The 13402-nt window shown below is 35.5% G+C and overlaps 1 protein-coding gene across 1 annotated transcript in view; it reads right to left on the bottom strand.

Annotated features, from left to right (window-relative positions):
* Window positions 1-13402, bottom strand: part of LOC149298764 (plexin-A4-like) — a 286899-nt gene that overhangs the window by 24384 nt on the left and 249113 nt on the right. Inside the window, exons 21-24 of the mRNA XM_089487082.1 lie at window positions 12248-12516; window positions 7481-7547; window positions 5720-5866; window positions 1248-1407 (exon numbers count right to left, since the gene is read on the bottom strand). Of these exons, the coding sequence (XP_089343208.1) occupies window positions 1248-1407; window positions 5720-5866; window positions 7481-7547; window positions 12248-12516 (643 nt within the window). The remainder of the gene's footprint in view (window positions 1-1247; window positions 1408-5719; window positions 5867-7480; window positions 7548-12247; window positions 12517-13402) is intronic.

The raw sequence follows: 13402 nt of genomic DNA, 5'->3' as shown, positions 1-13402 counted from the left end.
TTTGGTCGGGGAAAGTCAGCCAAAACATTACAGGTCTGCCAATAAATTAACTTTATTCGAGCAAAACAAAAGAAAACCCAGGTTTTTATTACTGTATACAGCACTGTATCTTATGATCAAGGAGAAAAATGTTTCCCATGGGGCTTCCCCTTTTAAATGTGACTTGTATTGCATCTAAAAAATAAAACTGTCAATTTACTAATAATGCAAGCTTATCTCAAGTTATCTTTGTAAAAGAAACCCTTATTATATAACAAAATTATTCCACATTACTCTGAAAAAGAAGGAATTACATATGTATCAGAACTGTACATATAAAAGTATAAAACGTGCCACATTTTATTTGCAACTAACAGTCCAAAATGGGAGTGTTTTTACACTTTCCTATTTTCACTATTATTTTACGGTTTAAAAAAAGGTCACAGAACATTTCAAAAATATTGATTGATCTTCTACTCTTGTTCGAAAAGTTTCTATTTAATCAAAGAAAACTGCATGTACTCTTGGAAAAAGAAGAAGTCAAAGTGCAAAAAAGCAATGATCAAAACGGACTAAAAGATTCACTATTAAAAAATAGTAACATGGCGAGAAGCTTATTGTAAGAAAGTTCTACTTAAGGTCAATTCCAAAAGTTTAAATGAGGTATGCGTTCTTCTGTGTTACGCAGATGCATTGCATTTGTCTGTGTATATTCTCCCATAGGCCTCCTCAACACCATAATGTTCATATCTATCTTTCAATTTTACAAGAATATTTGCAGGTTTCAAACATTATATGCTCTAGAAAAATGTGTGCATACCAGGTCTAATAATTTTTCTATATTTTAGAACTTTCAAAGAGAGCATTTGTAAAATACACCTCTAATTTAGACCATGGGGGAAAAAATCAAGGTGCTGGGCCACTAAGATAAAACATTAATTGTGATTTAATTATATACTTAAAGGTTTAATCGCATAAAACAATACAGAAACCTTCAGGAATCTTCACACTTTCTATGGTGAGAACCTAGTAGTGCTTTCTTCTGTATTACATAACAATGATGCATTTCCAGAAAACATATGAATGAGCCAAATATTTACATGATTGATTAATTGGGTTTGAGCGGGTTCCACTAGAATTCTGCTCAGTTAAGTCAACGTTCCATTAATTTTATGTAATATTATGTTTGTAACCATCTGTAAAGAGAAACACTAACTACATTATGCAATGGCTAAATTCTAACATAATGCTTTCACTGAGTTACATACCTAAATCCATATCTGCTGCCTTTGGTCGATGAGAGCAAGGTAGGTTCTTAAAGATAGCATCTAGGATCTTCTCTTTGACTTGGGTAATGGTGTCACAGTTGAGGATTTTTACTGGTATCATGGGGCTATTGACATTATCAGGATTGACACAGTTAAGCACCTAAAAAAAAGACATGAAAGTGAGTGCAAGTCTCAATTAGTTAAAGGATATATGAAAAGTTTTCTCCTGATTGATTTAACTTCGCTTGTGCTCATTTGTAGAAGATGCATAGATTTTTTTATCTGCACAAAATAAGAAGTGTAATTAATATTGCTTTTTTCAGCTTAAAGTTTTTTGACACAATAAAATAACTGCCATACTTAAAAAGAAGTGGAGTCCATACTAGCTCAATAAATGGAATACATTAGAGTGTGTCTGTATTGCACCCTCAATAAAGTCCCCTTTGTAAATAGTCTGGAAAGAGTCTTGCCAGAACATCAAGATAAACAGAAGATACGCACTTTCCATTATTTTTAATCAAAATCAATCACCATGAGGTAAATACTTCTGATGATTTCTATCACGGTTTGCCTGACTGATTCCCAAACATAATAGAAAACAGATTAACAAATCAAATAGTACAAAGTTGACTTTGTGTATGTGCAATGAGGGATATTACGCTTTCATTCTGATTAAGAGTTGCCATTATGCTTACTGTATTATTAATAAATGTGATTGGGAAAAGATATGGTTTTGAATGCAATTAACTTTACTTTGAAATTATTTATGATTACAATTTTAACAATTGGTACACGTTAAAAAAGGTGTTAAAGGGTGAAGGGACAAGAGGAAAGGATAGACCTGACTTGAGGTACAAGGGAAACAGATGGACATCCACCTAGATATTTTAACATTGAGCACAACAACAATGAAGTGTTATGCATAGATTGTAAGCTCGTTTGAGCCGGGCCCTCCTCACCTGTTGTCTCTGTAAGTCAAATTCTTATGTTACCTACTACTTGTTGTGTCCTGTCCACCTATTGTACAGCGCTACGGAATTTCATGGCGCTTTATAAAACAATAAATAATAATAATAATGCATACATCACTTTCCTTTTAATAGTGTTGTTGGTGATCTGAATCAAAGATTAATGGCCAAGTACACAAGATTGCATTGGTTTAAAAGAAAGGAATGACCAACTGTAAATGTAGACTAGGTGAACAGCCATTATTTCCCTCTCCTGTGATGTATGTGAATGAGACTCAGTTCAGGAGCAAACATTAAGGTAAAGATTTGGACAGCAGTTAAACATAATTTCTCAACCCAATTTCACCACACAGTCATAGAAAAAACCCTAGGTTAAATTAAGGACGCAAATGGAAAAAGTAAACATTTATAAATTAGGACACACATTTCTTGGATAACACCTACAAAGTTATCTCAAGAAAATTACCAATGAGAAGATAATAAACTGCTCAATGAATTTAAAAGCTATCTTCTACGATATGTTAAGCAGTTTGATATAGACTATATACTGGAATACTAGATAATTTATTGGTAGGAAGCCTCTTCTACATGACCAGCAGCCTCAGAGATTTATAGCTGGCCATGGGATCACATATTTTATGCATTTCTGGAACAGAGGAATTCTGCAAACCAGTAAGGTGCTTACAAGTGGGTGGAAGAGAAGGACTATGTGTGCATCATCATAATTATCATGTGTACAACAGTTCTTTTATTTATTAAAAATGTTCAATGATATAGTGCAGAGCTTCACTGGCACATAGATTAATAATCGGCAGAGCCTTTGCTATATACAATTGATAAAGAGGGCGAAACAACAGATGTATATAAGAATCTAAGATTGCAAACTCAAATGGCATGGATCTACTTTGTATATGTCAAATTAGAAAACGGTAAGAGTCTTTAAAACATTTATAGCTAAAATTATAAGCACATGGAACAGAAATGCATTGGTTACTCAATCCACTTACACATGTTTTATAAAATGTGGTGTTGAGGGATATGTATATATTCAGATATGTATTATACATCATTTTTTTTATAGACAGGATGAGATGTCATGATCTCCGAGGTGACATGTCTCTGAGTGTATGCCATTGGTCATTGTTTGAGAATACTGTGTGCATTAGGCTGATAGTGTGATAATGTGTGATTGGTCCTCAGTCTGTTTGTGTCAGTGTGGCTGAAAGTGGTCAGCATGTTTGAGTTTTATCAACGTGCCCAAGAGTGTTTGTGTCAGTGTGGCAAGAGTGTTTGTGTCAGTGTGGCAGTGGGACTAGGACTCCATATATATATATATATGCCTTAATATTTACCACACCTGTCAAGCAGCTGATTCACACCCGGCAAGTATATATGAAAACACATAACCATTATTTCTTTAGTTAAAGTCCATAATTGAAAGCCTAAAATACAGTATGTATAATCCAACATTAACATAATCTGTTACTTCTTTATAAGAATTAAATTACAAGCAAATTTCTTTTACACATGCTCCTCAGCTCCATCTCTTTACTGATTGATTTAGTTAACGGATTTAAATGACATGTTAATATTTAAAAGATCTGTCTGTTTTCTGGGCTGGTAGCTAAGGCTCTTCCTCCCTCAGGCTTCATGGGCTTCTGCATTCATTCATTTCCATCGTAGGTGGGTATCTATCATCAGCAGCAGCATATCCTATTCATCAATTCAATCACAGCCAGCACTCTATAATTTGACCTATTCATTTAAAGAGCCTAGTGGGAATTCAATTAGTCACTAAGATCTGTAATGTACTCTGTACCAAGCTCCGTACAAAAAAACGGAATAAGAGGGGGGAAAAAGCCATTTGAAATGTTTGCTACAATTCCAAAGCATGGCAGGTGACAGACTAGCAAAGCTTACCTGAATTCACCTTAGAAAACTTCTACAATCACTTTTTTAAAGTTTAAGAGAAAAGTCATGACTGGAATCTTAAAGGAACTATTGGAGATGGGAGATAGCACTCATCTTGAAAATAGGTGTGAGGAATATAAGTGGTTAAAGGATCAATCTAGAGGTGGTTACTAGGGTCCGAATGTACATATAAAATGTAGCAGTATTCTAAAATAAGATTATTCCCATTGATGCAGCAATGTTTCTAGCCTAGCTTTAGACTGGGCTACAATGACCAACAGACTTAGCTTACATACTTACCAATGTGGTCTGGTAACTGGTTTCTACAGGTTAGCCCATTTCTGTCTATTAAACAATAGCACTAGTCAAGAGATATTGTAGGGTAACAGTATCATTTGGGAGACTGCTAAATGGTGCCCTAATTCAAAACACAATGTGGGGTATAACTTGTTTTTCCAGTACATAACCTACAATTGTGAAAAACAGGGCTAACCTTGGTGAGCTTCAGCTCCAAGAATATCTTCAATGGCCCTGTATAAAGCATATTTAAGTGAGTGATCTTGCAGGGCTAGCTCAGGCCTTCTTTCAGTGAAATTTGCCAGTGATGACCCTTTATAATGCATAATTAATTCAAGAGTGCATGAACCTCTAAGTGCCAGCCACCAAGTTGTGGGTATATAATGCAAGTGAAACTCATATGACACGTACGTCAATTAGGCTTTCCCCTGTATTCTTAGAAGCTGTGAATGGTGTTTCCGAGGATCCGTGACCAGGAAGCGACTTTTAAATCTTCTTGAAGTTAAATTTTGGGACCATATAATTAATCATTATTGAAAACAACACCCAAATAACTCAGAACTCATGTACTTGCCGCACACATAATTCTTTTAAGAGATACAGAGGAATTCTACATGGACTTTGAGCTCTAGAGATCATTTAGGCACATTAATTAAAACTGTGTAATAGTTAAAGGTCATCTATTTTGAGAAACAAAGTCTGCTTGTGTACATGCACAATGTATGATTTGTTAAAATAATATTAATTTTAAACTAGGACTGCAAAGTATAGGTAAGGAGAGGTCCTCCAAGACAGAAAATTGATCAGATAATGCTGACTGTGCCAGATCTATCCACAGATCTCTGCTTTTATAATGTGAACTTTTAAATAAAATATTGTTAAATTAATTAAACTGATTGACAAAAGAATTGAACTGACGATTTATTTCAGTTATGGAAGTAACTATGGCAGTGACAGTTCTCCCTTCAACTGGTCTGGTAGTTATCTCTCTTTATAACCACAAGTTGATTGGGTCTAGAGTTTCCACCAAGGTGTGTATCAATTATATATGTGAAGCAGCACATTATCTTATACAGAGCAATTCATACATGCATATTCCTCCACGTGCTTTACAGAATAAAGCAAATACACAAGTCTGTAGGTAATTTTATTGTAAATATTTTTAACAATGAAGACCCAAGACTACATCGTGTCATCCACTAAACAGATGGAAATTGCAGATTAGCCAGTATAATTAAAATGACAATTCTAACTGCATTTCCCCCGTGGGTTTTCACTCTTTGTAGCAGAACTTACCAGTGTCTTGTAGTCAATCTGTTGCCTGATAAGCTTGTCTTCACTCAGTGAATAGCGTGCCTCCCCAGTAATCGAATCAATGGGACCTTTTTCCATCTGCTGTTTGATAGCGCAGAACAAGGAGAAGAGGGGCTCTCCTGCACATTCCTTCACAGATAAAGCACAATCATCTCTTAATGAGTAAACATGGGAATTACGCACACTGCACTTCTGAAATTATTTTTGTGCACATACTATTTACCTAGCAACAAGTGGGGCTAATCTAGAATTCCAAATGGATTCAACCAAAACATTCTGCACAAAATCTCCTATCTGTACCAATACAAGTTTGAGCAAAGGCTACATTTATTGCATATTTGTATAGTAAATATATTACTCATAGATGCACTTACTACCACAATTATAACATTTATTCCAACGGAACAAAAGAATACCAAAACTGATGTACAATCAGAAATCAATATAAAAACAAGAAAATTAAAAAAACTAAAATGGTCATGTTACTGACATGGTTAATGTGCTTGGTCTAACCTAGTATTTTTATGTGACCCATTTCATAAGTTACTCTAAGTAAGTAATTAATACAAAAAATATTACTTTTATATTCACATATTCACACAAAATAAAAACACAATGAGGTGTAAGAAAAGAATGAAACAGGATCAGAAGGATTTGGGTCTAAAAGAGGAGCTGTCCCTCCTAAATAGAGACACTTTAGAAAAGAACATTAACCAAGGCTCCTGATTAATGATTTATTTTTTAGCCTTATTATATAACGGTGCACTAGTGACAAGACAAGATCATTTGTGTATATCTATGAATGTCTTAATTGGTCATGGGATTGTTAACGAAAAACAACTGAAGAATTAAAACAAATCTCAAAATAAATATAGTACTCCATGTATTAGGCGATAAATGACCATAACACATTTATGTTGGGCCATTAGAACATATGCATTCTCTGATTGAGACAGGGTGTTATATTTGTTGGATCTATCATAGAAAAATCTTCCCCATCCATTAAAGAAGACATACTAAATAATAAAACAATCTGCCCTCATCTCAGGGGAAGTATGGCATGGTTATCATGTGGTAATTGCAATGCACTGGCATGTATTACATGATAATTACATGGTATGTTGAATGTTTACACAAGCACGTTAGCTGTAAAAGTGCCCAAGCACAGCTGGACCCACAGTGACATCTGAAAACAGAGCAGCAAATCTGTTCTGGGAATAATACTTCAGCAAGCATGAGGTCCCTAACTGTTTGATAATCTCCTGCTTGTTGCTAATAGTGGGTTGAGCTTGATAGAAGTTGCAGGTGTTGGGTAGAAACAATAACTTCAATGCTTAAACTCCACAAATTGGATGCTGTTTATGCCAAGTTATTGTAAACTTGGCATTGGTGGGATGATGTCATGGTAAATAAACACAGGGAGACTGGCATATTCCAATTCACCTTTAATTAGGTTAATCTGACACATAGAAATTGAGATACAGGGCAAGAAAGGAAACTGTATAATTTGGCATGTTTTCTCTGTAGGATATATATTCACAGTCGGGATAACAGTTTAAATTTACCATACCTTCCATTTTTATGTAAGTAATTTTGGGTTATGTTGCACAAGTTAACTAATATAAGCCCAGATTTTACTTATTATTAGTATTTCTATTATTATTCAGAATGAAACTAAAGTGATCAAGAATGATCAATACACAATATGATTGTGTGTTTCAAAAGCCAGAGGTTACATCTTACCTTGAGGAACTTGTACAAAAGAAAAGTAAACCAGTTGGTCAGCATCTTCTCAGCGACTGACTCTGTTCTAAAATGACAACATAATCATCTGAATAGTAACCAAATACAGCAAAGTGTTTCATATATATTATTTTAATTAAATACGCATATGATCAATGCAATTAAGGATAGCTTGGATCAGTTGAACTATGCGGACATTACTAATTATTAACACTAATTTATGTTTTTGAACATGCTGAAGTGATTTATGGTAATGAGACATGGTGGAATACAGAGTAGATAAAAACTAATATATTTATTAGTATGCAGTATCATTTTGGGCATCAATTCACAAAATGCACCATGGAACTGGAAAGGTAATGAAACTATTTTAAATAACAAAAGATCTTAGCTATGAAGATGGACTTGTTTACTTTGGAAAATTAACATACACATAAGAATGTGAAAAGTAGATTTAAGAACAATACAAAGACTCATCTAGAGATCTTTTCACTCATAGAACTTTACAGACAGCACATGGTCATCTTCTAAGTTTAAGGGCAAGGTAGATTTGTTGACAAGCAAAATAAAGGGTTGTTTTATTTTCTACAGTCAGGACAATTAAGAGGTGGAATACAATGCTAAGTGAAGCATTAATACTTCCAAAAATAGTTGCTGGCCTTTTTAGTGAACACAGGCAACGTTAGGTTCTTATGTAACTACTTCTATTTTAAGTTAGGGTTAGATCAAGATAAGAACAGATTTTATCAGTACTTTTTTTGGTCTATACTGTATATAATACAACACAACTTTTACTGTAAACGATCCATATAGCTAATATATAAACCGGAACCTCTAAGATTCTCATATACTTCAAAGGGTTAAAAGGTCATGATCAGAGTAAGTGAATGGTAAAAAGAAGAAAACAATTGCCTGGGTAACAATTATTGGGTACAAAAACCCAGAAAAATATTGTCTAGAGCTGTGTTTACATATCATGTCCACGGTTCAGTAACAATACTGTTCAGCACGTACAGTTCAGCTGGTAATGCAGAACGCCTCACATAGATTTCAGCACCAAGAACAGCTACTGCAAGCCTCACTCCTCAGGTGAACAAATCACTACTGATGGTATGCCATTAGTTTTGATTTCATCTATAGGCACACTGGGGGCACAACTTGGTGATCATTCTATCTCATGTATTGTAACTGGAGTATGGGCCTCATTCATAACAACACTCATTTCAACCCCTCTAGGCCTGCTTTACCTATTTAGAAGAAATGGACAATTTTTAATAAATTAAACACAAAGTATAAAACTCAATGATGGATTACTTGTTAGGTAAATCACTATTTTTCTAAACTGATGTATAATTGTTTAGTGTTGAATGTAGTTTGTTTTTATGTGTATGACAGCTCCTAAGACTTTGAAGTTGAAAGTTGTAAGCATACTGGAAAATGTTAACATCTAGAGTGACTGGCCCAATCATGGACATCTGATTTAAAGCAACCTCTTCTGAATTCCAAATGAGGAATGTCCTACAGGGATTTCATGTTCCATCATGATATGTGTAAGTTCTGCTCCACTGCTACCCAGCAGGGAACCATCATATCAGTAGAACAAGTAAATGAACTTGTACAATGACCCTATCCCTCACTAAGGCTTTGCTCATGTGCAGTCCCTAAGTTAGCGCAGATGGAAATAAATCCCAGTATGGACAATAAACAGGGTCAGAAAAAACTAGCCAGAAAAAAAAACACATAAGTGCAAGAAAAGGAGAACAATACTATAGAATGTGTGGGAATTTAATTAAATTATTTGCAAAAGCAATAGTTAAGTAAAAATAAGTTCCTGTAATTACAGAGATTTTTAGACCGGTCATTTCCAACCAAAGATGGACGTTTGATGCAAAGAACAAATGAGTCATGCATTGTAAAGGATGAACTTGTCCCTTCTCAAGAATGATATAAACTTGTGCAACTCTGAAACTGGCTCTAACTCAGCACTGATTGAGATCGAATTTGTGCTAATCTGATATAAAACAATTCAAATGTTTGCCACACAGGTAATTAATTGGGCCTAATTCCAGCACTGCATTGTCGGGCATGGACCTAAGTCCCACTCTGGATATGTCAATATAAGACCGATTTGTATCCATCTTAGTACATATAGTGATGTAACTGACTACAACACTGTACACACTGAGAAAATATTGACCCTAACTCTCTCATTGTGTGAACCTAAATAATGACTGGCCGATAAAAAAAAACTTACCATGATAGCAACCTTACTATGTACAGGCTAGAACAGGAAACGGAGAGGTAGGAGACATGAGATTTAGATATGCCAAGAGATTAAGCAAGTCCGAGATGGACGTATTTGTAATACAAACAGGGGTGCCAGAACTAGGCGGCTTAATTACTTGTTAGAAGGTAAAAGACTGAGGGGTAATTTGAGAATTTACAGGAAAGGTAGTGGATACAAGGAATAGACTTCCAGTGGAAGTAGTAACGGCCAGCACAGTAAAGGAATTTAAGAGAGCTTGGGATGAACATAAAGCTATTCTAAAGAATTTATAAGTAAAATGAGTTTTAAGATGGGCTAGATGGGCCAATTGGTTCTTTTCTGCCATCACCACCTATGTAACATTCTTTAACGGATGTTACAAGCCGTGCTATTCATCTTTACTTTCAAGTTAAACCAATGTGTTGACATAAGAATCCCTAAGGCTAAATGGCAAAAAAGGAGAAACACACTATAATAAATAAAATAGTAATAAACCGGGGAAAACAAGTAAGAACATAATAGGTAACAGCTGAACAGAATAAGACCTTCCTGGAATACTGGAGGTGTAATGTAGAATTATAAAAGCCAGACAGCTGTTGTTATAAAACAACATTAAGGTGAAATCTGATCCAAGCTCACAATTCTTAGTTGTTTAAACTCTGAAAGATGGTTCCAATTACATTTTTTACTGACACCCTACAGTAATTCTGAGCCAATATCATATAAACTATCTCTACTATCAAGCAGCACTAAATAAAATTTCTCTTCTCAGTGGACATGACTCCATAGAGAACAAAGACAGAGTACAAATAATTTATCCAAGCCCTTGCTGTCACTGTACCATTGACGATGTTTGTAGGAAAAACATCACTAACATTTATAGAGTTGCCTGCCAGTAGTCCATAGCTTCTTAAATGAAGATTTGTATTGTCTACCGAAGACCTGTACAGACACTTTGAAACTGCTATAGAGACTTGAAGTTATGTCTCTATGAAAATGTATATTTTCAGTGTAATAAAGCAGACAGGATCTCTCTCTAGTCTGTTTCTATCGCTAAAACAGCAATGCTGTAAATTTATACATTGCACGATATTACAGATGCAAGACATCAATGGGTACTTATGGAATATTGAGCCTTTAAGACTACAAGTGGATAATCTATATGAAACTCTAGATGTTTTGGAGATGGTAGGTTTTGTGTTTTTTACAGTAAGGCTAGGTTTCCACTTGGGTTTTTGTCCTGCGTTTTTTTTCTTGATGAAAAACGCCAAGAAAACTGCCACTGCATTTTTCTGCGTTTTGGCGTTTTTTTCGGGAGTTTTTTCTGGCGTTTTAGCCTTTCTGTGGAAATTGCTTTTTTTGACCTTAGGCAGTTTTTCCAGCCTTTACAAGTTAGACGTTTCACCCAGCTAAAAGGGATTAGGATAAATGGCAAGTATCTGCCCCCTGATGTCATTTACTTGGTAGAGTTCTACTTAAACGCCCCGGCGGACCCTTTTGTCACTTTTCTGTGGTTTGTAAGGCCTGCTTTATTCCGAATGTCTGCTCCTCTAGGAAGATTGGCCCCAAATGATGGTGCAAATTGTTTGCTGTTGCTTTTGGCACGCAGGATCCAGTTGATGCGTCGCGTATGTTTGTTTGTAATGGCATGTTTGTTCCAAATGGTGTAGAATTCAATATGAACTTTGTTTTGTGTGAAACTGTTTGTTTCCAGCCTATTTCTCGTAGGACACACAGATACTGGGTCCATCCTCTGCATTGTAACTGTGGAAAAAACGCCATAAAAAACGCCAAGGCAATAAACCCACATGGCTTTTTCTCTCCCATAGACTTCTATTGGAGAAAAACGCCAAGATTTCCTTGCAAAAAACGCCAGAGTGTCAACATGCTGCGATTTTGAAAAACTGCCACAGAGCCCAAAAAAGCAGAAAAACGCCAAGGAGGACTGAAAAAACGCCAAACAAAAAAACGCCAAGTGGATATGGCATTCTGCGATTTCCTATTGAAGAACAGCTAACATCTGGCTGCTGCGTTTTTCCACTAAAAAAACGCCAGGTGGCGCTATTGGCGTTTTTATGGGCGTTTTTAGCTAAAAAAAAACAAGTGGAAACCTAGCCTAACACAGGTAGAATTTGTTAGGCTATCATGGATACTTTTTGTGAACAGGAGTTGTGGTCAGCAATTTCAATCTTGCAAACTCACTATTTACGATGTTGCTCAAAGCCCTACCAAGGTGATTTTATAAAATTGTATAAAAATATCCTGCAATTTCAAGAGAAGGGAAACATGCGATCCATATTTTGATGCAGAACAAAGCACGTCGCCAGGTATAGCATTTTCAGCGGATAAAATATATTTGATCTATGCTTGGCAGATTAAAGATTATGGACAATGCACTGTGAGCATTTTCTCGGTGTGCTGTCTCTGCTTTTCCTGGACATGACATATAAGTTGCACAACGTCAGAAATGTTAAATGTTAGAATGTAGTTAACTGTCTCACCTTCTCAGAAGTAGCTTTGGGTGATTCTTGCTCTCCAGGTTTTTATCAATGAGATCAGAAAGCAGTTGTTTCAACACATCAGTGGAATATTCCAACTTGCTTTGAAGCACTGTCATAATGAGAGATGCAACATTGCCTCTGTCTCTCATGGAGAAGCTTCGTTGAGATTCTAAAGTTCGGATGAAGGAGAGTAGAAAAACTTTGTTGTTTATCATCTGTGCGAACAGTTTGAGACCTTTTTCTACTCGCTCCTGTCTGTAACCAGGGACCTGGAAAAATGTATTCCGATACAAAATATGAAAAGAAACATATTAATTATATTTCTACATAACCAGTTAAGATGCTGTTTTAGCTGAAACTCATCAAGGGTATAATCTAAATTACAGCTCTATTAGACTTTGCTTTAATGGCAAGTGATATAATATAATATCTAGTCAACACTAGATCCCAATGTTCTCTAGTTGAGTTAGCCATAGTTTATAACGGGTTGTATTTGTCAGAATTAGCTCCAGAAGGTCATACAGAGAATGTATGTATGTGTATGGTACATGTTACATGTAACGGATTAATGAGTGCTAGTCTTCATACATGCAGATACTATACTATGCCTATAATTAAACCTAGTAGGATAATCTAATGTTGGATGACATCAGTGTGGAAGATTTCATAGCAAACATGTACCTCAAAATATACTGTAGATGGAGAAGTAAGATGAGCAGTACCCAGAGTTTATATAACGTAGGCTACAAGTTCTATTTAACTGCATATATATTCAAATTGAACCCAAAAATGGATTTAGCTTCTTTAGATCTGATTTACAACAAAATAGCTTTGCAAATAAAGACTTGTGTGTTTGATTTATAATGCTTTTATTTTGTTAAAGTGCACCTTGGTGTTATACTTTTCCGTTAGTAAACTGGTTAGTTGTGTAGGCTGCACACTTGTTTAGGAAGCCATAATGCAATAACTGGTCCTGACTTACGTTAAAGTATTGCAGCCTATGGTTTTTGTTTATCAGAGATTTTATTTTCCTGTACTTGGCTGCTGGAAGTTACTGTAATTAGAAAATGAGTGGGCTGCATAACCTGTTTATAATGGAAGTTTCAAAGGGGCCTTTTTCCAACAATTAACTTCAAAAGGCATCCTTTCCAGGGA

Source organism: Sceloporus occidentalis, unplaced genomic scaffold, assembly GCF_023333645.1.
Source record: "Sceloporus occidentalis isolate IW3139 unplaced genomic scaffold, rSceOcc1.0.p SCAF_31, whole genome shotgun sequence".
In the NCBI taxonomy this organism is placed as follows: Eukaryota; Metazoa; Chordata; class Lepidosauria; order Squamata; family Phrynosomatidae; genus Sceloporus; species Sceloporus occidentalis.
This window is presented reverse-complemented; position numbering and strand designations above follow the sequence as displayed.